General features: G+C 48.9%; 10 protein-coding genes across 10 annotated transcripts; 2 read left to right on the top strand and 8 right to left on the bottom strand.

Moving 5' to 3' along the window:
* Positions 1–114: 114 nt before the first annotated feature.
* Positions 115–850, bottom strand: FSST1_012334 (40S ribosomal protein eS26; the record flags this gene model as incomplete). Its single annotated transcript, XM_083235549.1, has 4 exons — positions 115–214; positions 383–485; positions 538–665; positions 828–850. 4 exons carry the CDS (start codon positions 848–850, stop codon positions 115–117), a joined length of 354 nt encoding a protein of 117 aa, XP_083082030.1.
* Positions 851–1,507: 657 nt separating this feature from the next.
* On the top strand, positions 1,508–2,024 carry FSST1_012333 (ubiquitin family-domain-containing protein; the record flags this gene model as incomplete). Its single annotated transcript, XM_083235548.1, has 2 exons — positions 1,508–1,882; positions 1,938–2,024. 2 exons carry the CDS (start codon positions 1,508–1,510, stop codon positions 2,022–2,024), a joined length of 462 nt encoding a protein of 153 aa, XP_083082029.1.
* A 1,033-nt stretch (positions 2,025–3,057) lies between these two features.
* On the bottom strand, positions 3,058–4,696 carry FSST1_012332 (snoRNP complex protein NOP56; the record flags this gene model as incomplete). Its single annotated transcript, XM_083235547.1, has 3 exons — positions 3,058–3,294; positions 3,345–4,467; positions 4,527–4,696. The coding sequence occupies 3 exons, from the start codon at positions 4,694–4,696 to the stop codon at positions 3,058–3,060; spliced, it is 1,530 nt and encodes a 509-aa protein (XP_083082028.1).
* A 372-nt stretch (positions 4,697–5,068) lies between these two features.
* On the bottom strand, positions 5,069–6,374 carry FSST1_012331 (glycoside hydrolase superfamily; the record flags this gene model as incomplete). The annotated part of the gene is made up of 3 exons (XM_083235546.1): positions 5,069–6,116; positions 6,170–6,271; positions 6,325–6,374. 3 exons carry the CDS (start codon positions 6,372–6,374, stop codon positions 5,069–5,071), a joined length of 1,200 nt encoding a protein of 399 aa, XP_083082027.1.
* A 693-nt stretch (positions 6,375–7,067) lies between these two features.
* Positions 7,068–9,015, bottom strand: FSST1_012330 (major facilitator superfamily domain-containing protein; the record flags this gene model as incomplete). Its single annotated transcript, XM_083235545.1, has 5 exons — positions 7,068–7,567; positions 7,620–8,148; positions 8,195–8,254; positions 8,304–8,358; positions 8,405–9,015. 5 exons carry the CDS (start codon positions 9,013–9,015, stop codon positions 7,068–7,070), a joined length of 1,755 nt encoding a protein of 584 aa, XP_083082026.1.
* Positions 9,016–10,022: 1,007 nt separating this feature from the next.
* FSST1_012329 (uncharacterized protein) lies at positions 10,023–11,858 on the top strand (the record flags this gene model as incomplete). Its single annotated transcript, XM_083235544.1, has 1 exon — positions 10,023–11,858. One exon carries the CDS (start codon positions 10,023–10,025, stop codon positions 11,856–11,858), a length of 1,836 nt encoding a protein of 611 aa, XP_083082025.1.
* Positions 11,859–12,069: 211 nt separating this feature from the next.
* On the bottom strand, positions 12,070–13,524 carry FSST1_012328 (nucleotide-diphospho-sugar transferase; the record flags this gene model as incomplete). The annotated part of the gene is made up of 3 exons (XM_083235543.1): positions 12,070–12,129; positions 12,180–12,772; positions 12,822–13,524. The coding sequence occupies 3 exons, from the start codon at positions 13,522–13,524 to the stop codon at positions 12,070–12,072; spliced, it is 1,356 nt and encodes a 451-aa protein (XP_083082024.1).
* Positions 13,525–14,196: 672 nt separating this feature from the next.
* FSST1_012327 (P-loop containing nucleoside triphosphate hydrolase protein) lies at positions 14,197–18,305 on the bottom strand (the record flags this gene model as incomplete). Its single annotated transcript, XM_083235541.1, has 2 exons — positions 14,197–16,482; positions 16,536–18,305. The coding sequence occupies 2 exons, from the start codon at positions 18,303–18,305 to the stop codon at positions 14,197–14,199; spliced, it is 4,056 nt and encodes a 1,351-aa protein (XP_083082023.1).
* A 1,465-nt stretch (positions 18,306–19,770) lies between these two features.
* FSST1_012326 (allantoinase) lies at positions 19,771–21,413 on the bottom strand (the record flags this gene model as incomplete). Its single annotated transcript, XM_083235540.1, has 2 exons — positions 19,771–20,835; positions 20,886–21,413. The coding sequence occupies 2 exons, from the start codon at positions 21,411–21,413 to the stop codon at positions 19,771–19,773; spliced, it is 1,593 nt and encodes a 530-aa protein (XP_083082022.1).
* Positions 21,414–23,401: 1,988 nt separating this feature from the next.
* On the bottom strand, positions 23,402–24,807 carry FSST1_012325 (trans-hexaprenyltranstransferase; the record flags this gene model as incomplete). The annotated part of the gene is made up of 2 exons (XM_083235539.1): positions 23,402–23,563; positions 23,635–24,807. The coding sequence occupies 2 exons, from the start codon at positions 24,805–24,807 to the stop codon at positions 23,402–23,404; spliced, it is 1,335 nt and encodes a 444-aa protein (XP_083082021.1).

The raw sequence follows: 24,807 nt of genomic DNA, 5'->3' as shown, positions 1-24,807 counted from the left end.
CGTCGTCCAGTTGATTTTTGGAATTTCTTAGTCTCATAATCCCAAAGGTATTCATCCCATCCATTTTTTGAATGCTGCTATCATAACCGGACTCCATCCCAAGTATCAACCCATCTAAACCTTAGGGGTAGTGGGAACGATCTTCTTGCCGTCCTTGTTGTAGCGGACGCGAGGAGGAGGGGCACGGTTGCGTCGGCCGACAACGGATCGGACACTATTATATTCATGTCAGTTTTCATAATTCGTTAAATACGTACCAGGAGTATGCAACTGCGCTGGGGCAGGCTGGAATATGTTTCACATGGTACCGCCAAGGTTCATCTAAAAGCACATACGCAACCATGGCGCAGTCGTCACACTCCTGGATAGGAGGACAACATACCGGACAATCTTGCCGTGGATGGCGCAAGAGACACAGTACTGCAGCTTCAGGTACATCTTGGGGACGGTGTACTCCGCGAAGACGGAGGCATCGGAGATGTCACCTGTAAAATTGTAAGCGATTGATCCGAGGGGATGTCGAGTGTGTGAACGTACGGATAGCAGCAGACTCAACCATGTTGCGGATGGTGAATCTCTTGATAGCCTTATCCTTGGGAGTGCATCGCGAGCAGTTGCTGCATCGGATGGGCTTGACGTGGCCGCGGCCCTTCTTGTTTCGGCCGCTGGAAAGCTTGTTAGCACTTGATTCAAAATGCGAAAGTGCCAGTGCCGTTCAATCGTCGTCGGGCAGCATATCGCGACGCGGGCTAGAAAGCATCATCGTCGGCGGTAGGCGATGTGATTGTAGAGGGCTGGCTGGCAGGCGAGGGAGGGGAGAGTCGTACTTGTTCTTTCTCTTCTTGACCATTTTGACGGTTGCTGCTGATGTTAATTCAGGTGGTCCACGCAAGTGAAGAAAGAAAGAAGAAGAGAAGAGACTCACTAGAATGTGCGTTTGACAAAAAGGCGTTGACGATCACAGCAGTCCACTTTTTTCGAATGTTGGTGGGTAGAGGTAGGGCAGGAATCGCTTGCAGGAGCGCTTGCCTCGACCCCACTGCAGCCAAACCAGCCAAAACTGTCAGGAGCGAGGGCCGCTCCTTCCAAAAACCCTAGATCATGTGACCCCACTTTCTCGGGCTTTGAGAACTTCTGAGCCGGCGCCTCCACCAAAAGATCTTCTTCAACCCATTCGCACCATCTGAGGATTGCTTAGGAAGGCAATAATCTTATTGTCGAGGTACGTCTGAAAGATGTTGCAAATATCCGTCTCTGTCTCTGTCTCTGTTGTGATGGCTTCATTGCCTTTCACTTGAGAATTACCGTTTTTTTCCTTTTTTGTTCAATATCCCACGATCGCAATTCTTCCCGCTCTGCGCACGCACCCTCGACGCTTCGGACTTTGAGCATCCCCTCATTTTCGAATCCTAGAGAGAGACCGCATTCGGGCGGAGACGAGAGAAGAGACGGCGAATTGCTTCAAACACTTCTTGGACAAAGATTCTAACCGTCTCAGTTAGGCATCATGCAGATTTTCGTCAAGACCCTCACGGGGAAGACGATCACCCTTGAGGTGGAGTCTTCCGACACCATTGACAACGTCAAGTCCAAGATCCAGGACAAGGAGGGCATTCCCCCGGACCAGCAGCGACTTATCTTTGCTGGTAAGCAGCTCGAGGATGGCCGCACCCTGAGCGACTACAACATCCAGAAGGAGTCTACTCTCCACCTGGTCCTCCGCCTCCGTGGTGGTGGTAAGAAGCGCAAGAAGAAGGTCTACACCACCCCCAAGAAGATCAAGCACAAGCGCAAGAAGACCAAGCTGGCCGTCCTCAAGTACTACAAGGTCGACTCTGATGGCAAGATCGAGCGCCTTCGACGCGAGTGCCCCAGCGACACTGTAAGCATCACTCATATCTATGATCACATCTATCAATTACTAACTCCTGTCTCAGTGCGGTGCCGGTGTTTTCATGGCTGCCATGCAGGATCGCCAGTACTGTGGTCGTTGCCACCTCACCTACGTCTTCGACAAGCAGTAAATGTATCAACACGGGATTGGGATTGATTGATGACGGAACGGATTGGGTGCCAAAAAAGGGCGTTGAAAGGCTGTAGCACAAAGCACATCCGGTTTCTGAAATTATGCATTCACGCTTAAGAAGACAAAAAACATGATACCACACTCTGTCCCTGTGAATTTGATATTGATTGTAGAAATTGTGCACTATGAAGTTTGCCACTCCACATTCGTCTCACGATTTGCCAGCTAACTCCAACAAAACTTACTACAGAGTCCAATACTTTCATCTGGCTATGTCGTTCAAGGCATTTCAAATTGTTTGCTATTAATTTCTCTCTGTCGAATTTCGTAGCCTCGCAGGAATTTCTTCGTGTTGACTCGCCAAATTTTCCTCACCCGAGCCTCGCTTGCCCTGGTGGAGTATCTACTCAACACCAAGACGGGGGAGTGGAGAGCGTTCTTGAGAGGTCGTAACTATGGAAAGCCGGAGATACTCGGTGCACGGAAATAAATCAAGTGAACATTATGGCTGAGGTGTTTTCTGCATATGCCGTCTCGCAATATTTGATTGTTGTAAAATTGTCTCGACACTCATCATCACAGTCACGGTTCAATGCTCAGTCTTCAGTGAATTGCGTGTTTTTGTAAACAAAGGGTATGAGTTTTCCCTCGTAGTGAAAAACAGTTTTACATCAAGCCAAATGCCCTCAAACGCCCAAAAGCCAGAAGCCAGATCAGATCCTACAAAAACTCCTCAAACAATTGCGCAAGGGCCTCTGGGGATGCCAATCACCCGCCCAGGACAGTTTAATGTCCTCGCGATGTAGAACCGTAGAGGTGACCATAGTCTGGCACCGTAAGTTGACATCGCTGCGTACTTGGCGGGAGATCCTGGCTTATAATCCCGAGTCCGACTACCCTTGCGCAACGTCTATCATGACTGAAGATGCATCTCCCGTTGTCCTCGTGCCCAAAGTTCTCAGCGCTGAAGCAAATTAGTGTCTACGAGACACGAAGGCATGTCCAGACGCTGGCAAACGATTGGAAGAGCTCTACTCGTCATCCGCAGCCTTGGACTTTCTCTTCTTCTTCTTTTTCTTCTCACCGTCGTCCTCCTTCTCGACGGGGGCGTCCTCTTCCTCTACCTTGCGCTTCTTCTCCTTCTTCTCCTTTTTGTCCTTCTTCTCCTTCTTTTCCTTCTTGGACTTCTTCTCGACAACGGGGGCGTCAACCATCTCGTCGTCTGAGCCAGCATTGTCACCGCCGTCCATGATGTCCATAACGTCCTTCTGCATAGATTGTTAGCATTAATCAGTAATCGCATGTCGAATTAACGTACCATAACGTCAGCGTTCTTGGCGGGCTTCTTGCCAGTGGCGTAGAACTCTAGTCGGTCCTCAACCTGCTGCTTGAGAGCCTCACCGAATCGGGTGGAGGGCTCCTCGGAGAAGTTGTCGATACGACTGGCAATACTGCACTTGTTGGCGAGGTATCGAGAGATGCGACCCTTGTTGCGGACACCGGCCTTGCCGATGAAGCTGCTGTGGTAGATGAGACCGTACTTGGGGGTGTTGCTCTTGGTCTTGAGAGCGCGGAAGAGAGCCTTCTCAGCACCGAGAATCTGGAGAGTAGAGGCAGGGTACTTGGAAAGGTTGGTCAGAGAACCAGCGTGGGAGATGAGGCGGGCGGCGACAGGAGTGCCGATGAGGGTCTGCAGGTTGGGGGCGATGTCGCCCATCTTCTTCTCAAGGTAGAGGTTGGTGGACTTGCGGTTGTCGGCCTGCTTGACGACGGCCTCGGCGAATCCCTTGATACTCTCGTGGTCGGCCTCGGAGATTTCGATACCCATAGAGACCTTGGCGGCGTCAATGATGGCCTGGGCCTTCTCACCGTCCTCCTCAACGAGGGCGGCAATGTCGTGGAGCTTGTCGTCGTTCAAGCTCTTCTTGTCGCCGATGGCGAGGACGAGCTTGCAGTAGGTGTAGTTGTCGGAGACAATCTTGACAAGCTCAGGGAAGTGCCAGCCGTACCACTCGCGAACGCGCATGTAGAACTGGTTGACACCCTTGTCCTGGAAGTCGATGGTTGCGCTGGCCTGGATGATGTGGTTGTCGTTGCGGGTGACGCTGAACTTTACCTTGGCACGGGAGTAGGCGTGACCCATACCCAGACCGGCCTTCTCGACATCACCGTACTTGAGTCCACCGAGAAGCTTATCGGCGTGCAGTCGGATACCACGAATCACGTCGCCAACGATGTCAGAGGTATCGGCGGTCTCGCACTCGAGGCCGGGGAATTGAGCCTTGATCGCACCAGCGAGGTTCTTCTCGGAAACACCGAGGACGACCTTGGTCTTCTTGCCGCTCGTCTGGGGAAGGTTGAGTTCGAGGACAGACTTGAGGTAGTCAGAGACGATACCCTCAGTGACGAGGTTGATGTTCTCGAGAGCCTCGACGTGACCCCTTTGCACACAGTCAGTAATCGCGCATCAACTGGCATCAAGAAAACGAGTTAAAAATACCTGAAAGGGCTGAAGTTGGTCAGCTGAATCATCTTGCCGAACTTGGCGAGATCGTTGGTAGCAGCCTGGGTATCCTTCAACTTCAAGCCGACCGCATCCTGCTGATGCACCACCTTGAAGATGGCATAGCCCACGGGGCTTTCGTAAAGGGCGTAGTCGATGTGCGACATGATTTCGTTCCCTGGTGGTGCCGCAATTGGGAATGATTCCGCGTCGGATGGGTTTGGTGATGGCTCGAGACTTGAGATTTTTGCACTTTTTTTGCAGGTGGAAATTTTCTGGCAGCTTGCGCACGGGCCAGTGTGGCACATGTGGCTAGAGACAGGGCACGTGACCTGCTAACAACTCTGTTTCTGGAGTCCAAAGTCAAGATACCAAGTTGGGGGTTTAACTTCTTATTACAGTTCACTGCAATTAATTAAAGTCTTAGAACTCGTAATGGATATTTTTACTGTTCATTTACTCATGTTATCACTATGAGTCGTTGCAAACTATCATCAATGTTTCTCCTTGCTCTGACCCACTAACTCCACTTTAGCGCCTCAATTGTCCGGGAACCCATTTCGCAAGTTATCGTACTTGGTCGCGGGATACTCAATACAGTTGTCCTGTCTCATGAGCGCTCCCTGACCTCCGAATCCATTCACAACCGTTGTGATCAAACTCTGCTCACCCTGCTTATCCGCGCTGCTCTCCCACCACATAGCGCCGCCCAGCTTCCACCTCTTCACATATTCGGCCTTGTCCCAGGCGACCCGCGGCGTGTCGTAGGTGACCATGGTACGTGACTGAGGGTTGTAGCAGTAGCTGGCACAGCATCCTCTATCGCCGTACTCTTGCGCACCCTCTAGAGGAAGCGCCTTATAATCGTAGACTCCCTGTTCCCAGGAGCCTTGTCCAACGCCTTGGTACGGGCGGCCGGGACCATCGGTGTTCTCAAAGGCTCGGCCATAGAGTGGCATGCCGAGGACTATCTTTGAAGGGTTTACACCGCTGCGGACGTAAAAGTCGATGGCAGCAGAGGTAGAGAATGGGGTTGATACTGGGTTTTCGTGAGATGGGTACAGGTTAGCCTGATGACCCGCAGTTTGGTCCCAAGAACCAGCATAGTCGTAAGCCATGAGGTTCCAGAAGTCGAGATATTGATCCATTCCACGAATATCAAGCTTCTGGAAGTTTGTCGCACCGGCTGGACAGGCCACGGTCAACTCAAAGTGATAAGGTTGGCTCAATGTCTGTGCATATGCATCCATTTCATGACGCACAGCGCCCAGAAGTTCGACATAGTTTCTAGCCTCGTTGGCATCCTGAGGGTACTCCCAATCGATATCGATGCCGTCAAAACCGAGGTTCTTGATCAGATCGACACAGCTCTTGGCGAATGTGTCGCGTCCTTGGGGTGTGCTAGCGGGGCCCTTGAAGTTGCTACTGAAGGTCCATCCTCCAATACTGAGAAGAACCTTGAGGTTTCGGTTACGTCTTTTCAAGAGGTTAAGCTGCTTCATGCAACCGTACAAGTTGGTACCGACATCATTCCAGGAATCTCCATCCCAATGAATATCGGTATCGGCCCATGAGTCGGTGAGATGGCTGGCATTTGTGAGCTGGACGGTTCCACAATTAGACTGAGGAGTACAACTTACACTTCGCCAGAGTCGCTACGAATATTAGCGAACGAGTAAAGAATATGTGTCAGGTTCTCCACGGGAAGATCCTGAGGGCGATGCTTTCGTGCATAGATAGCCCTGTTGTGCGTTAGCTGAGCTGTCAATGTGATGCATACAGGGTAGCTTCTTACCAGTTGACGAAATACGCAACGGTGCGGAAACCTTCGGGTCCACCACCCATTTTGATTGAAGTAAAGGGACTAGATAAAGATGTGTTTGATAGGAATACTGCAATTAATGCAGCGAAAACGGCGGTTATAAGTAAAAGACTCGCCCTGGTACGATTTCCAAGGCGTAGTCTTGGCTGTATCTGTGGAGGATTCGTGATGATGGAGGGGCACTTGGAGGGGTTTTAGGTGGAGAATGAATCACTTTCAGCTTGTAGAGAATCAAGAGTGAACTATGAAGCAAATAAATATATCAAAGAGAGGTTTGGTCTTAACAAATAATCAGTGAGATATAAGAAACGCGGAGGCATCCAGGTTTCTCTTACTCAGCCGCCATCTTTCAGCTCAAACAATCCATGCTTTTGCGTCGTCATCTGCGGCGCTGATTTGCGTCTGAGCGGCCAAGCGTGGCGGTGCTTAAACGTGGCAATGCTACCGGCGTCGTACGTACCTTATTAGTTGCATGACAACACAGCTTGCCATGGCATTGGCAGCTTGGCAATATGATATCCAGGAATAGCATAACTGTATTTATTTATTCTAATGCTTGTCATCTAAAAGACAAAATGAGGCAAGTAGTAATGCATATTGGATTCAAGACGATTACCCGTAATGAAAAAGCCGCGAATCGTAAAAGTCATTCCAAGCAAGGTATCTATGAATCATCGCAAGTCGTTCCATTGGTCCAGCTGTATAGGACTGACTCTTCAAAACACAAAAAGGAAATCTTCATTCTCCAAGTCAGTGGTATCTCCAAACCCTTTATCACCGTCCTTCTGTTCCGTCCTCTCGCCTTCAACATCGTGCGCTTGTGATATTCTATGATGCTCATCATTAGTTGCTTCGCGAAGCGTTACACCCCCTCGCAGTGTTCTCTCCATGTGCTCTATCCTCTCCACCTCTTCTGCCGTCTCAAGACTTCGATCAACTAGTACAGCGCTCTTTCCGAGTGCGACTCTACGTTGGCTGTGAAGCCGGTTTAGCCGGGAAAGATGCATAGATGTGCCGGCGACGAGGGCAACAACGAGAACATAGAGTGCGAGGTTTGCTCTTAGACCACGAGTATAGGCTGGCGCTTCGTCAGGGGAGTAGAGCAGAGGACCAACGATATTGCCGGCCGAGGCACTGATGAAGATGAGCGCAGAAGTGGTCTTGCGTTTTGTGTCGCCTGCTGTGTTTTGCGCTGACCATGAATATATTAATGGGGCTGCAATATGTCAGTCTAGATCAGCATCGAGAGCACCATCACCAGCACTTACTGATACCAGTAAAGGTACATAAACAAAAGTACCCAGCAAGACAAGCAGCCTTATTCTCAAGGCCATGCGCAAAATGCAAGAGGATAGCACATCCAACGATTGGTGGCACACACAGCATAGCAATGACTGGACCCTTGAGCTTCCACTTCATTGATACGTAAGCACTCGCAGAGACGGCGATGATGTGCGATATGCCAACAGGCACGTTGAACAGCATGGTTTCAAAGGGGTCTGATACGAAGGATTTGATGATCAGAGGACCGAAAGTCGAAATCCCATTCGAAGGGACCGAGATGCAGAAGATCATGGCGACCCAGCACCAAGTTTTGAGGTCCTTCAATGCTTCGACCACATGTGCAGTCCTCCACTCGCGGGACATAACACCCATTTGGTTGTTACGAAGACGCTCGATGGCAATGATCTTGTCTTCATCGGTGAGGAACTTGGCTTCGGTAGGTGAATCTGGCATCCAGAAGAACATGACAAAGGCGACACCGACAGTGATGGCGCCAAAGAAGAGAAAAATGATCTTTCGGCGTTAGCCAGTTGATTCCGTTGAGGCATCTTCGACGTACCTGATAGGGCTTCATCTTGGAATCGATACTCGCAAGTCCGTATGTAATAAGACTACCGAGCTGACAAGCAATGTTAGCATGGTCTTGAACAGAAAGAAGGTATACTCACCACCCATGTTAATCCATTCATGCAGTACCAAGATCCAATTCTTAATGTTTGCTCTCTTGGAAACATTAGAAGCAGCTCTATTAATCGGATATCAACCATACCTTCTCCTCCACCACATCTGGGTAATAGCGATAAAGCTCGGCCCAATACTGGCTTCAAACGCACCTAGAAAGAATCGCGCAACCATCAACGTTCGGAACTCTTTCGCCCAGGTCATGAGGATTAGTGTCGTTCCCCAGGCTAATACCATGGCACTCGTGAGTTTTCCGATGGGCAGCTTCACCAGCGCAAGCGCAAGCGGAGGCTGCATAATCAGCTGCGCAAGGAAAACAATACTTCCAAGCCATGAGTACTGGTCGCCCTCGAGATTAGTGTCATCGATAAGCCCGAATATTGAAGCGTATGATAATGTTGCTTTGTCGAGGGCTTGAAGGAAGTAGACCGATAACATCAAAGGAAGCAGGGCGAGATCTATGCGACGGAGGATGCGGGCATCGTCGGCTGGTGAAACAGCGATATGCTCATCGGGTGAACGACCCATCTTGATGAGAAGCATGGCTGCAGCATCACGATAAGGCTCAGTCCTTGCATCCTGACTCCTCTCAGCATCCTCCATGGTGCTTTGCGACTCGTTAATGTTGTCATTTTGAGGAAGAGGCTGGTACTCTGCCCGCGATGTCTTTGAAGAGAGGAGAGAAAGCCTTCGAAACATGATTTGCCGGTCGTCGTTGCCCCATAAGACAGGAATTTTGGTGGATAAGAGTTTCTTTATATTTAAAAAGTCTATTTGCTTATAAGCCGAGAATCGGGTGAGGTGAGGTGTTCGTGAGACTCGAGAAATGACGTCGGTAGGCACTTCAAGCGAACCAGGAGCTTTGATTAGCGAGCGACATGTGCTGAAGACCCTGTAAGTTTCGGGGGTTTAATGGTCGAGTGCACAGCGCACGTGGGGGATGTTGACAGGCGACCTCACCGATCTAGACGGATACGATTAAAGTCATCAACGTTGATTGTCCAGCTGATGGATAATAATCAAGAAGATAGTTCAGACAAGAGGACAAAGTCTTTAGATAGAATTTGAGCAGATCGGAATGTTGCTTCTATCAAAGGTTACACTGCTCAATGTCCAAGAATTTGTTCCAAGATAATGCCCTGACACAAACAAAGCCACTGCAGATGATGGGCTCGAGTCATGTGGACCTGATTGCACCATCTTCAACCGATACTCGACATTGCTGTTCATTCCGCACAGTCTTTTATAATCAGATCCATATTATTCCCACATCTTGAACTTGTCCTATATTTATTTATAACAGTCACTCTTGATTACTACTACTGATACTTCCGTGCCTGTCCCATTCGTTTCACATTAAGCGCCGGGGAACCATGCACAGTCTTCCCCGGTTGTGAGTTGAAGAATAGAGCGCTTCCAACATGTACCGCTCAACCATGATTCGACATGGAACTCACCACCCTCTGGCGGCTACACCTTACCGTGAATCCACCGCCGTACATGATGTAAAAAAGGCACAGGTTTCACTTTATTATCCTAGAACCAACAGCATTAGACAAGGTAGAATGGATAGGATGAGAATCCTTTTTAATGGCGATCTTTCGCCTCCTCTGATCTGACTTTGGTATGTTTCGTATTATCGCATTCTCTCGCCTGTGCTGCCTCATAGACTATAGCAACTTTATTCTTTCGTTCTCATTCCAAAGATGGCTAAAAGTAATGGCTTCATCGGTTTTTTCTCTTCTGATTATAACACTTTTATTTCTCTCGTTTTTACTACGCCCATCGCTACAACGCTATTATGTCTTTCCCTCAACGACACACTCTTCTCCGGAGCTTTCCTCAAGTTCGTCAACGACAACCGTCCTTCAGTCCAATTCGCCGTTCAGATCATGGCCAACCTTATGTCTGCTCTGCAGATAGTTGTTATCTGCAGGGTTATCAACCTTGGTGTTCGGAGACGCCTCAAGACTAAGAGTATGAGTCTTGATCAGATGCGAGCGTGGATGGACGCCATGATACCACGCATCAACTGGGATTTGCCCTTCATATACATATTCCTATTGGGTCTCTTGGTCTCGGTTTCTATGGTGCTCAGCGCTATCTGGGCTGCTGCCATGACACCAGTCGAGACCTTTGAGTACATCCAAGGCACTGTCCAGATTCCAAGCTGGGATAATATCACCCATATTAAAGAATATCCTTCAGAAGTTGGCTCAGTCGGACCTACCAAGCATACTGCCCTTGGAAAGTTCACATACTCGGTGGGGATCCAAATGCTGGGCAGTCTCCTCGCCTCTGCTGCTTCAGCATCACCCATCCACAACTCAACACGCAACCATGAGAAGCTAGATCAAACAGGCTACAACTACGTTGGTCGATCATACGGCGTTGGTTCCTCTCCAGGCCTAGGCGAAGTTCACTTTCAAACCGGGCGTAGTGTGCTCGGATGGGAATACCAGGAAGTAGGATACCGCGCCAAAGTCAACTGCATCTACAACGCGTCTACCGACTTCAAACTCTACCAGGAGGACTCTGTCATGCGCTGGGCTGCACATGGAGAACTTCCAGATAGCGACGACGGATATGAACACTCCACTTATGTCGGGTTCGGCGATGGAAACGCCGTTGTCGCCATTGGGGTTGCCCACTTCAAGGACAACGATGCAATAGTCGCCCCTGAGAGAAAATACATCGGCTTCGCTGCGGGAGGCTTCTATAAGTTCTTGAACACGACGCAGTGCGAAGTCGACTTTGAGCCTACACAGTTCAACGTCACAGTCAGTAGTCGAGGCAAGAACATCACCGTTGTGCCAACGAACGACACCAAAGTTCGTGATATGGATCCGACTCGCTGGATAAAAGGTACTGTCCTTCGTCAGTTTGAGTTGATTGCAAACGATGAGACAAACCTGTATGTATCAACCGTTGGTACAGCTTTTAACGCCTCCATCACCGACCATCGTCTTCGTCTTGAGATGAACAACACACTCACTCCTAGAACATCTACAAACGTCACTCTCGAAGGTGTCGAAAATGCCATCACCGCCATGGTAGATGATATGTTGGTAGCATATGCCTCGGCGCAATTCATGGTTGGAGAGTTCAAAGACGAAGTACCAGGCTCCATCCGAGTTACAGCCGTCATCATCGGCGAAAAGAAGTTTGCCATAGCCGCATTTGCGCTAAACATGGCCGTTGTAGCGCTCTTCCTACTCGAGGCTATCCGGACAAGAGGCTGGAAGGGAATGACCGAGTTTGATCCTTCTGATATTCGCCATGTGATGATTGCTGCGTCTGAAGGTGGTGCAAATCTTGCACAGGTGGGATTTGCCAACAGAGATAAGCTCGGTAAAATTAATGTGAGGGTGGGTGAGACTGGGGCTGGCAGGTTTACGCTGGCCATTGATGGGGAGGTATCACCCTCTGTCAAGTATGAGAGTATGAGGGGAGCTAATGGTGGTAATGATTCCAATGTTGAAAGGTATAAAGCGTCTGTGGTTGAGACTATCAGTACCAGATCGCGAGAAAGGAGTCCATGAATAATGTAGTATATATATCCATGACGTACAGTGCAGAAGTCACCGCTGTCAAGTAGTAATATGAATTGGAAAATTTCGAGTGTTAGACCTTGAATTATATCCTGTGCTGCTCTTCTTATTATGACGTTTTATCTTTAATCGTGCATTCATTTGTGAAAGTACTAAAAACTTGCGAAAACCTCGACGACTAAATCTCTCAACCATCAAACCTCTACATTCTCCTCCAATGTATCCATTTCTGTCCAGTCTTGCCCACAGATTCACAAACTCGCTACAACCCAAAGTTAGCAAGGTCACATCATCACCATCCTCAGCACTTACCTCTTTGTTGTCTGAAAAGTCAGTGTAGAAGCTATTCCATATATCTCTATCAGGACAACTCGTCTCACCTTCAGGGCAATTAGGTTGGTTCTTCAGTCTAGTCTCAACATCGTGAATCCATGGCTTTGGAACAGGCCAATCCGAAAAGTGCACAAACTTGGCCTCGCTAAGCACAAGAGTGGGATCCCACTTCTCACGCTCACTGCCCAAGTACGCGGTGTGATCCTTGTTTCTGAACTCGGCTGTGAGCATGTCATACTTGCGATGGGGCAAGATGAGAGCGCTATCCAGATACAAGCTGTTTACAATCTCCATGTCATAGTCGTTGGGACCGATACTGTTCATCTTTTGCACGATGCGCTCAAATTCCACGTCGTCAGGCTCAATGAGCATGACCTGCGATGAGAGAATTCTCTTGGGAGGGTTCTCGTTGTAGAGCCAGTATGCGCGTGGCATGGCGACGGGGCAGGGAGGTAGTTGGAAGAGTTCGTCCATGTGTTGGAGGACCATGCTATCTGAGTCAAGGGAGAGAACTCTATGGTATTGGGTTTGGTTGAAGGCGAGGAGCTTGGTGAAGGAGTCGGCCCACGTTTCTAAGAATAGTCAGTTAGAGAAGGGCAATCGGAGTAGTAGGAGGTATACCATCTTGTCCGTCGCGATGTTGGATCTCAATCGGTTGAAGAGTAACGTTGTACTCATCACGAGCTCTGATAAGAAGCTGTCCACCACGTTTGCTTGAGTACGTGGCATCTGGCTCAAGCATCTCCTTCGGGTACATGAGTAGACGATCAGCCTTGCTACCAAGACGATGCAATTGCTCAAAGATCATGACTGAGTTGCAGAGGTAGTCCTCGTTAGTGACATACTGAATGTATGCAAAGCGCGACCAATCGACATCATCGACATCATCATCGTCGTTGTCATAGTAGTCACCCATATCATCATCGTCTCCGTCGGTAAACTCTTCTTCAAGCTCCCCTTCGAGCTCCTTTCTGAGATCTTCTTCCTCCCAGTCGCCATCATCGTCCATGTTGAGGAAGACCTCAATTTCGTCGTCGTCTTCAAAGCCTATAATGTCTCCCTTGTCTTCAAGCGCCTCAATCTCTGCATGGGAGAGGACACGAGGAGCAGGCGTAGCGTTAGGATCGTGAGTGAGAGATTCCTCAGTTTCGTCCACCAAGTCGAGGAATAGATCGTGATTATTCAATTCTTCGGGAACAGGAACATCTGTGGCATTGAAAGAAGAAAAGCAGGTAAGGAATACATAATAAGAAGCAGCGAGGATAGTGAGGACGGGAATGATTCTCGCCAAACGCACCGCGATGAACGACGATGCCTCACCCATTATGAATTTGCTTGAGGCTAGTCCAAAATGAAGACAGAAGCAGCGGGGAAAAGAAATCAGAAAGTATGCGACAGCATTGTGAGATTATTACAGGAAACTAGAAAGCAAGGGATGAAAGATCATTCAGGGATTGGATTGTTAAACATGTTCCCTTGGCTGCTAAAAGTAACACAATGTCTCACAGTAGAACCAATCTAACAAAGGGTAACGGCGCCAATGTATGGAATTTAACGGTAAGGAGATCGCCAATTAGGACTAGAAGGGGCGCCGTACAAATAATTTTGTCTTAGACCCCAGTGCAAAGGGGGCATCTGGAGTTTAGAGGTGCATTTTCTCATTCCAGACGTTGCCGTTAAGCCATCCCTGATTAAACAACGAATGAATTAGAAAAGACTCTAAGAGCCTTGATATGCACCTGCCAAGAACCAAGTATAAGGCTGAATTTGAATCGTACGGTTGTTTAATCATCATCGCAAAAGAAAGGAAGAACAATAGTCAAAATATCAATGATTGAGAACGAGAAAACCCCGATCGTGGCGCTGGTTTTGTTATTGTGACTGGTTATATGTTGATTGATGCATCAATGCTGTCACCATTGTAACAAAGATATTTCGGAAATTGAATAGATCTGATTCTCAATGTTTAACTGACAGGACTCTTCTCAAACTCCATCTATGCCTTATTTCTATCCTGCTTATCCTTCTTCTTCCCCTTCCAATGCGTTCTCGCAATCTTCAACAATCCCCAAGCCAAAAGCCTATACACCACCACACAAGCCGCCAAACACGCAATGTTGACGACAGGATCGACGTCAAAGTTGTACAACTCCAGAACCTCTTCACCGGTCTGGATCGGACAGTTCCCGTTCTCAAGTCTCTGATCGTCATTGCATGTAAACTCGATACCGCGCAGGGAATACGGCGCCACAGCGCGTGTGCCGTACCGGATGGGCGAGAGGTAGTTAAAGGCCTTGAACAGCTCGGGCATATCGATGGAGAGTACGCCAGCCATGGTATTAGCAAGAGCCAGGAACACACCCATTATGTTGACGGCGAAACCAGTGTGCCCAAAGAGCGTGTTAAACATGATACCGAGACTCTCGCCGCAGGATACGATGCCGAAGCACGCAAAGACGGATGTGAAGTAGAGCGTTGCCGTACGAGGGAGGTCTACCGCGATGACGCCTAGAACACCGAATATCATGCAGCTTATCACCTCAAAGGGGACCTCGAGGATGGTGTAGGAAGCGAGAAAAGCATTGACGCTGTAGACGCCGTCGTCGTCTTCTCGGTAAAACACATCGCGCTCGCTGGGGTAGATGGCTGTGTTTTGCAACATGCCGACAAAGTAGAACGCGCCGATTTCCTGAACAAAACCCATTCGGCTCTGGACAGAGTAGTAGTCGTTGTCAAAGGGAGCGAAGAAGAGGGCCAGGATGAGAGCAAGACCGATGACTTGCATGAGACGAGCGACGATGAGCTCTGGTTGACGGTAAGTGTTGATGAGAGCGCGGTGGAGAAGGAGAGGAAGTGCTGTAGTCATAGGGGCGCGTTTACGGATGAGGGCGCCTAGTTCGGCGGGTGTCGAGAGGTTGGCTTTGTTAAAAGATCGACGCTTTTGTGGTGGTGAGGGTGGAAGAGTCGTGCCCTCCTGCGTAGTCTGTGTTTGATCTGCAGAGTCCGTATTCTGAACCTCATCCTTCTCTTGAATATCAGAGAGTTTCTGGCCATTGGTCGATGCACTCTCCGTTTTCCAATTATCAATCATGTTTTGAACCCGTTTACGAGACTCAAGTTCTTTCCCTTCTTGCTGCAAATCAATTGTGATCATATCCAAGGCGAAATCCGCAGGGTTGGTGTGTTGAGGACACTCATACCCATGACGCGCCAAATATCCAAGCATGTCTCTTCCAGGGCCAGAGTAAATCTGCGAACCACCACGTGCCAAAAGCAGCACGTTTCCAAATTCCCTAAAAAGATCGGATCGAGCTTGGTGGATCGTGAGAATGAGTGTTCGGCCTTCATTGGCGAGACCCTGAAGGACTTCCATGATGGAGTTTGCAGTGAATGCATCGAGTCCTGATGTTGGTTCGTCGAGGAGAAGAATACGAGGGTCGGTCAATACCTGAACTGCGATGGATACACGGCGCTTCTCTCCTCCAGAAATACCCTTGACGAGTTCACCGCCAACGAGGTTATCGGCACAGTCCTTTAGACCCATCTTGAGGAGAACTTCTTCTGCTCGACGATTCTTTTCATCTTTGCCCATGAACGATGGGAGACGGAGCCCAGCTGCAAAGCGAAGAGTCTCGCGGACAGTAAGAGACGGCAATAACGCATCGTCATCTTGGCAGACATAAGAGCACACTGATCGGATGACCGAATCCGAAGGACGAGCCCCGTTGAAGGTGAGTTTTCCCGCTGGTCGATACTTTGTCCCGACAGAATCACGTAGTCGGAGAGCCATGGCGTTGAGGAGCGATGTCTTTCCGCTCCCCGAAGGTCCCATGATGACGTTCAACACTCCGGCACTGAAAGTCGCATTGACGGGGTTCAAGATAGTCTTTGTCGGCAACTTCTTTCCCAACTGTGTTCTTTTATCCAAAGCCAGTGAAAATTCGTTCAGCTCCAAATCGATAGTGCGCACATCGGCAACGGAGCGCGCAGTCATCTTCTCCTTACCAGCCGAGAGATCAGTATCTGAAACACGAGCTCGAGCAATCGTCATCTCGACCTTGATGATACGTAGTCCAATAACCGATAACACGAAAAAGAACACGACAAAAGCCAGGCAGACGAGAATTGGCTTGGCGACCCAATCCTTTGGAAAGCCGAGAGATTCCATGATATATGATCCCGTGTACTGTTTGCATCTCGGATCAGACTCATCATTCGAGGCGGGGCAGTTGTAGAAGCTCCCTTCGAATTCGTTACCGCAGTACGCACTAAAGACGTAGAACTGTTGACGTTAGTGTCCGTCCATCCGTCACATGTTGAGCGAGGAGGTCGTACCGTGTAAGTAAGCCACTTCAACCAACGAACGTAAACAGGAAGACTGTTGACGTTGATAAACATGCCGCAGGCCATACTTTGCAGTGTAAAGATGAGATTAGCAATCACACTCGCGCCAGCAAAATGCCTGACTGTTGCCACGCAAACCATGGCACAAGTAACGGCAATATACTGGTTGAGAAGTGTGATGGCGAAGAATGTGAAGAACCGTTCCACATCTCGCTCGAAACCAGCCATGAAGAAAAAGAGGACCGAGAAGAGGAATGGTGCTGCGACATCTTCGGTGATCATCCGAGCGATTCGACGCGAAAGAACAAAGGGGAGGGCGTCGACGCATCCTTCCGAGTTCTCACGGTCAAAGGTTGGGATATCGAATGTCATGCGGTAGACTTCGAAGATGAGGATGAGGTAACCCTGAAGACCAGCTGCTGTGTAGAGACCACCCTGTCGAGATCGAATACCGGCTTGATCGCGACCGAGATTGTAGAACATGTATCCCGTTACGAGACCCATGAAGACAGCTTCTGTGATGGAAGATGCCATACCGAGGGGGTCGCGATACGTCACTTTGAGTGTACGATCAGTAAGCACTGTAACCTGTCGTAGGAAGCCGGCATGCTCTTTCGTCTTTTTATCCCTCTTTTTCTTTCCATCGCCGATGTCAATAGTCTTGTCTGGGGGAGGATACCGCTTCAAAGTCTCCTGATTCCAAGCACTCTTTAAACGCTCAACCTTGGCCGTGGTTTCCTGTTCCAACTCGGGCGTACGATTATCGACAGCTGCAATATCGATGATGAACTCGGCGGGGTTAACAAAAGGTGGGAGCTGATATCCCAATTCTCCAAACCATGGAACAGAGTCTTTGATTGTACCTGAGTAAACAGGGCTGCCCTTGGTAAGAACAATCAAGTTGTCGAACAAATCCCAGATTTCCGATCGAGGTTGATGGATTGTCGTAATGATGGTTCGACCCTTTTGCGCAAGTGTCTTCAGTGTTCGAACGAGCTGATAGGCGCTTGTCGCGTCAAGACCGGTGGTAGGTTCATCGAGGAAGAGAACAGAAGGGTTAGCTAGTAGTTGAACGCCAATGCTGGTGCGTCGCTTCTCGCCACCTGAACATCCATGATGTTGAGAGTTTCCAATCCTCGTGTCGGCACATTCCTTGAGACCAAGTTCAAGAATGACCTCTTCGACAATCCTTTGTCGTTCTTGGGAAGTAGTTGATGACGGTAATCGCAAGTCGGCCGAGTATCGAAGGGTTTCTCTAACGGTGAGAGTTGGAAGTAGGATATCTTGCTGCATAACGTAGGCATGACGGACACTATGCACACCAACTTTACCGTTGAAAGTAGCGATACCCTTTTGACTCAACCTGGAACTCAGTACTCTCTCAGCCACGGTGTTGAGTAGTGTCGTCTTTCCAGATCCGCTTCCTCCAATGATAGCTGTCAAAGTTCCTGGTGGAAGATTAGCGCTTACTGAATGAAGAAGCGGCTTCATTTTTGGCGCAGTGTTGAATTTGGACGAGACCAGATCGCCATATGTCGAAGGTGCAAGCCATGATGGGGCTGTATCGACTGAGACCGCCAAGTCATGGATTTGAACGTAAACAGCCTGGACATCGGCAAGTGACAGGTTTCCACCGCCAGACATAGAGAGGCGTGAGATGCCATTCTGTTCGACACGAGGATCTATCGAGATATCCAAAGAGCTTGGTCTGTCCATCTTTTCGATGTCGATGTTATCCGAGGGATTTCCATGTTGCGACATGACTGCAGCTTGGATTGTTTATGAGACTCGGGTTGAGCGCTGTTATAAGGCTGTGTTACCTGTTGGCCCAGGCCCGGGACATTATGTATGGCTGCAGATGATTCCGTTTAGGCTGTGGAGTGAGTGAGATTATAATCAATCCTTCTTGAAAGTTGGTGGTCATCTATGACGCCGAGGTTTGTATGTAAAATAGCCAGTTGGTAAAGCCACGATCGGAAGACTTGACAAAGAGAATGTCCAAAGTCGGAGGGACAGGAGCATCTTAAGGGTCATTGTCATTGGATACCCTCGAGCCAATATCGGCCCCAGAGTAATATAAACGAGATCATGTCTATTACCCGAAGTGGATGCCAAATTCAGATCGGTTCGGCCGCCGCGAAAGAGGCAAAGTAGAGGTGAAGGTGAAGTGAGTGGTCTCGATTGAATTTGGGGGTCTTGTAGTGGAGCTCTACCGTCACCTACGCGAGGTTTGCGAGGTTTGCGGTTTGCGGGGGGGTAAAAGCGAGCCACCAACGGCATGGGGGAAACAAGCTTGTTCTCATCTTAGATTGGTTAGATTGGAAAAAGAATTAATCCAGAAGTACCTAATGAAAGATGGGCTTTGATTAGTGGATGCTTTCGGAAAGCTTCAATTCCGAGGCATGGGTTTGTCTTTTGAAAGAAAGAGGATGCATGCGAATGATTTGACTTGGCAGATGCCAGTTCGTATTTACTGATTTATTCCTTAATAAAGTATTGATTAAAGGATTCAAAATATATTATTCTTCTACCTACTAATTAATTAATTAATTAATTAATAACGTGACTCTCCTTTAACTGAATCATGTCCATCAACTAATCCCACCAGTCGAAGTATACCTCGCTTATCGATCCCTGGTCTAGGCTTTGACAAGAAAAAGGGTCGCTTGCGAAACGATGCAACGGTCTCTCGCTTTGACTCCCGTTTTGGTATAAGCGACGTTTATGCATGTACCATTTTTCGCAAGACAGGGTTGGCTATTTCGTATTTGCCTGATGACACGGCAAACCTTGGCTAATACACATGTCTGTTGGTGATATTCAAGGTCTCATACAGCCAACTCATCACAACAACAAGTTACAGTAGAGCATACAGCAGTCAGAAAGTCGAGCGGAGAAGATGCTCCCAAATGCCTCACACCAAATCTTGTCAATACCAATGAGACTCTTCTGTCTCCCACAATTTCCCCAAATCATCTTCCAAAAAAGCTACACTTTTCTCCTCTCCCGTGTCCCAAGACCACAGATATCTCACATGCACATACAGAGAAATCCAATGACGCCACTTTATCATCAAATCTCTTGACATTACTCATCCTATATAGTTGATAAATGAAGAAATAATAGATTATACAATAACAAAAACCCCATCCTAATAAAACGCCTTTCTTTGCACATGTTGTCTAATCATCATCAATCATTTTCGTTTCATATGTCATTGTCTTTTTTAGACAGTTCTCTTCTCTGTGATGGGCTCGCCAATTGGCTTACTGACCACGAATCCAGCGTTGGGTGTACCAAGCTCAAACACCTTGTTTCCGCGCAGCCACGTCTCCTTGACTCGACCTGTGAACTCCTTACCTTCCCATGGTGAGCAGCGGTTCTTCCATCGCATGTCGCCTTGGGTAAATGTCCACTCCTCGGTATCGTCGAACACGCAAATGTCTGCGTCCATGCCGACCTTGATGGCGCCCTTGCGGTGCGCGAGACCGACTTGTACGGCAGTGTCTTGACAGCAGAGGCGCACAATATCGGTAATGCTGGGTGTCTTGGAGAAGTCGGCGCGCTTCTTGGCGGCAGAGTGCAGGATGGGGAGACCAAGTCCGACAGATGAAATACCGCCCCAGGCTGCGAAAAAGTCGCCACGTTCCTTTCCTTCAGCGACGGGGTTCTCAATCTCGGGAGCAGGAATTACGATGCCTGAGTCGTTATGTGGCAAGTCGGGTCGCACTGTCTCGAGGTGCTGAGGAAGGAGCTTCAGTTGGGGTGTGCAAGGTGAGTGATCCGACACAACAGTTCTGATGCATGAATCCTCGGCGACGAGCTCCTCCCAAAGACCATCGCGGTTCTTGCCCTCTCGAATAGGTGGGCAGCACTTGTGTCGAGTGTCGCCCTTCTCGATCTCCTCGGCTGTCAACCCGAGGTAGTGGAAGCAGGTCTCGGCAGTGATGTTGATTCCGGATTGGCGAGCGGCCTTGAGGAGAGGAATGCACTGGGTAGCGGAGAGATGGACGATGTGAAGGTGGAGTTGAGGAGCAATGTGTGCCTGGCTGAGAATCTCCTCGACGGCGTATGTTTCGAAAGCAGGAGGTCGAGACTCGAGGAATGTCTTGTAGGCATCGAGTTGACCGGCGGGAGCGAGGGGTGCTTCTGAGGTCTGAACTGTGTCGCCGACGGATTCGGTAATGGGAGGGATCATCTCGGCGTGGAACATGAGAGTGGTCTTGCTATCCTTGAGGGTTTCCATGGCCAGGGCGATATCCTGTGAGGAGACGGCGGGGAACTCATCAACCTAATGACTGTCAGCTTGCGATTGGCTTACAAGATACAGATTCAACTTACACCAGATTCGATCAAGAATCCCTTGAATCCTCGAACACCAGCCTCGATGAGTGGAAGAAGCTCATTGGCATTTCCAGGGATGACACCACCGTAGAAACCAACATCGACCCAGCACTGACCCTGGCTTGCTCGAAGCTTCTCCTCGAAGCCGTGGAGGGTAGTAGTAGGAGGGATGGCATTGAGAGGCATGTCAACCACAGTGGTGACACCACCGCTGGCAGCAGCACGGGTACCAGTCCAGAAACCCTCCCATTCAGTTCGACCAGGCTCGTTCAAGTGAACATGAGCATCGACCAGACCAGGAATGAGAAGCTTGGAGCCGTGGTCGACATAGTTTGTGCCAGATGGGAAACTGGATGAGGGGAGGACTTCGGGGATAATTGACACGATCTTGCCAGTGATGGGGCTAATAACGACTGAAGCGGGAGTGGTAACAAGGGAATCATCAGGGAGAGTAACGACGACTCGGGATGATACGAGGACTGAAAGAGGACCCTCGGGGTACTGTTCAGCGCTGGGAGATGTCATGATGGGTGGTATGAGTGATATGAATCGAGAGAATAAGGAGGAGAATAAAGAGAAGGAAAAGAGGAAAGGGAAAAAGACAAAGAGACAAAAAAGATGTCAAGCAAAGCTACTGCAAGGATATGTCCGAAATCTGGGGAAAGCTGGTTCACTCGTTTTCCCTAGCTATTTCGGTTCTTTCTGGGGATACTCTTCTTATCCTTATCTCTCTGCTTCGTCTTGGAGGTGTGGCTCACAGATTAGCCCAATTGGTGGGGTTGCGACTCAAAGATAAGAGAAGTCAGACGGGGCCAAGTCAAACGGTACAGTTCTGATAAGGGGAGCTTTATCAAGTGGTGAAGCTGATCTTATCCAAAGGATCTTATCGACAATGGGACAAAAAAGGACGAGCAATTGGGTTGTCAACGAGTGTTGTTACTATGAAGAAAGTGAAGGAAAAGAGAGAGGGAAAAAGCCACCCCGAGGATTCGGCTATGGCTTTCTTCTTATCTTGACTCTTCGGCTCGGTATTTTCACGGACAGTTTCTGGTCTATACTATATTCATTATTCGATCAAAACACTATTCCTTCCAATCAATGATTTGCCTCCCGTTTACATTCCACTCTAGGCAAATCCGATGTGTTGTTCACCCTTTGTGCATATGACTTTTTTGTACCCATGGATGGCCTCAGGTCAGGTCCCACTTACACGGACTTGGGACAAAAAAGCTTAGACTATAACTAACTTAGTTTGCCTATCACCGATAACAGAAATAAAAAATCTGGAATTTCCAGGGTCCTCGCATCGGACACAGCCGGATGCCGGTTTCTTACGAGTCGGAACCAATCAGAGTCTTGAATCTCTAAGCCGAATGCCGCAGTGGGTGATTGAATCGAGTAAATATCGAGTAATACGATGAACGGGTTTGCAGCTGCAAGGTTAGAAGAGCGATTCATTGGCTTGTATCATACCGACGTTGCAGAAAGGCGTCGTATATTCATCCTCTTCTCGTCTGGGTGAGAATGGCTTGAGTCTGAGGCTATTCGGGGTCGACGATACCCAAAACCAACACCTGTTCGAGACTTTGAGACAGGAATGTTCCCGTGAGGCAATTGCATTGTTAACAAAAGTCAGCCGATATCAATTCTTTAGAGTAGTTCTTTATGATTGTTGTTCCCGTGTCTTTGACGGATGACTTGCCCCTCTACCTCGGCCATCCTTCAACGAGTTTCTATCGAGTAATGTAATCGTGGTGTTTTTGGTTCTAGTCTGAGTCTGGCACACCCCGCGGAAACAGTCCACTCTATGGCTGACCTTTTTTTCAGATCCAGCTAGCTTTGTTTTATTTTCCTGAGGCTTATTCGATCACAGAAATAGGTATTACTCGATCAAAACACCAAGTTGAGACGCCGTTGTATGTGCATTGCATACCGAGGTTGCAATACCGTCTACAAAGCAAAAGTCTAAAGCGTCATCCAATTCTATTCTTTTGCCAAGCTATCATTAATCAATATTTCAGCTGTCGTCATCACACCCTCTGAATCCTAAAGCAACTGGAGAATTGAAGCCCGGTAAGATGCAATTATCCCAAATAGGTGGCTGTAAGCGGCGACGAGAATCTTATCATCATGATGTTACAAATAGTAAGGGGAAAAAAATAAAAATAGAAAACCAAGTAGTACAGGTATAGTATGTATAATCATACATGCATCACTTTCCCTTTTTCCCAGCCCGTCTAGATGCCCGCGGTTTTAGTTTGTTCAAAAGACGAGACGAAGCAAGCCTGAAAACACAAATCATACACCGCCCATGCTAGGCTCAATGCCACCAACTCCCATCCCAGCTGACCGAATCGTCGTCTCGAGATATCCGACTTTTTCTTCTTTTTCTTGTCCATCGTTAAACAATAGTGAAGTGATGTGATTTGATGTTGTATTTGTACACGGCAGACGAAACTGGACCACTATCATCCATATCATCACACCTTTTTTCTTCTTTCCTTGGGTAGCATTTACTTCTGTCGCTTGAGAGACTTGTGTGCCATCTCAATCAATCCATCCTTGGCCTCGCTTTCGGGAAAGTCCGCAATCGAAGCAATGGCCTTATCCACGTAGTCTTGCGCGAGAGCTCGTGTCTGCTCGATGCCGTCGCTTTGGAGAACCAACTCACGTGCCTGTAGCGATTTAATTAGCATGGAGCTTCTCCAAAAAATGTGATTCGTCAAGACAGATACAACCAACTTACCATTTGTACGTCACCCTCCTGGGCGAACTTGCGGCCGACGAGGGCTCCGAGCTCCGGCATCTGCTTCCAGGCAAATAGCAGAGGTGCTGTCGCAAGACCCAACTCCAAGTCAGCCCCCGCAGGTTTTCCAAGTTCTGATCCACTCTGCGTATAATCCAAAAGGTCGTCCACCAGCTGGAAGGCCAGTCCCAGGTTTCGTCCGTACGAGTATGCTGCGTCGACTGTAACAGCATCGGCGTTGCCTAGAAGAGCCGCAGCTCGGCATGATTTGGAGATGAGAGAGGCGGTCTTGAGGTAGGTCTTTTGGAGGTAATATGTGACTGTCTCCTCGGACCACTTGGGATTCCGCTCATCGCGCTCGGTATTCTTGAGCTGCATGAACTCGCCCTCAACCAAATTGGCGATAACAGTAGCCAGCAACTCGATAACCTCAGGGTTGCGCAGACGAGCCAGCGCAACGGATGCTCTACCAAGCAAAAAGTCGCCTGCCAAAACAGCCATCTTGTTGCCAAACTCCAAGTTGGCTGAGGGAGAGCCTCGTCGAGAGACAGAGTAGTCGATAACATCGTCGTGAAGAAGGGAGGACGTATGAATCAACTCTGCAATTTCGGCTAGTCGTCGCTGGCTGGGAAGAATGTCTGAGTTGGCGTCGGCAATCTCTTGTTCGGGGGAAGAGAGAGGTTGAGCTGCAGGATTTACGTCGGCGAGGATCTGAGCTGGTGATAACGAAGTGTCGATACCACGGTGAGTAACTGTAGGAGACGTAGCAGGTGTCTTGGGGCAGAGGTAGGTTGCTCTGCTCATGAGAAGGACGATCAATGGTCTGACATGCTTGCCCTCGGCCTGGGTATAATATTTGGCAGCACGATCGAGCGACGGATGTCCAGAGCCAAGAAGTTTTCGAATGTTGCCTGTGAGGAACTTCATTTCCTTGGCGACACTTCGCAGAGGATCGATATGCATGGCATCCTTGGAAGCCTTTTTAACAACATTGCTCACGACGTTGGAAGCGACCTGCACAGCAGCACCCCACGCTGAATCCCTTCGTGGGGTGGTGTGCAACGAGGCGCTGTGTATCCTCGTAGGACCTCGACTGACGGTCAATTGTCTGCATAGAGCACACGCAGGTGCCGCTGCCAAGTTCGTCCTCGTCAACATCGACTGTCTAGCCAT

This window comes from Fusarium sambucinum, chromosome III (assembly GCF_050947815.1).
Source record: "Fusarium sambucinum isolate potato_lamoka chromosome III, whole genome shotgun sequence".
NCBI lineage: Eukaryota > Fungi > Ascomycota > Sordariomycetes > Hypocreales > Nectriaceae > Fusarium > Fusarium sambucinum.
The sequence above is the reverse complement of the archived record's forward strand: the minus strand, read 5'-3'. Positions and strand labels throughout refer to the sequence as shown.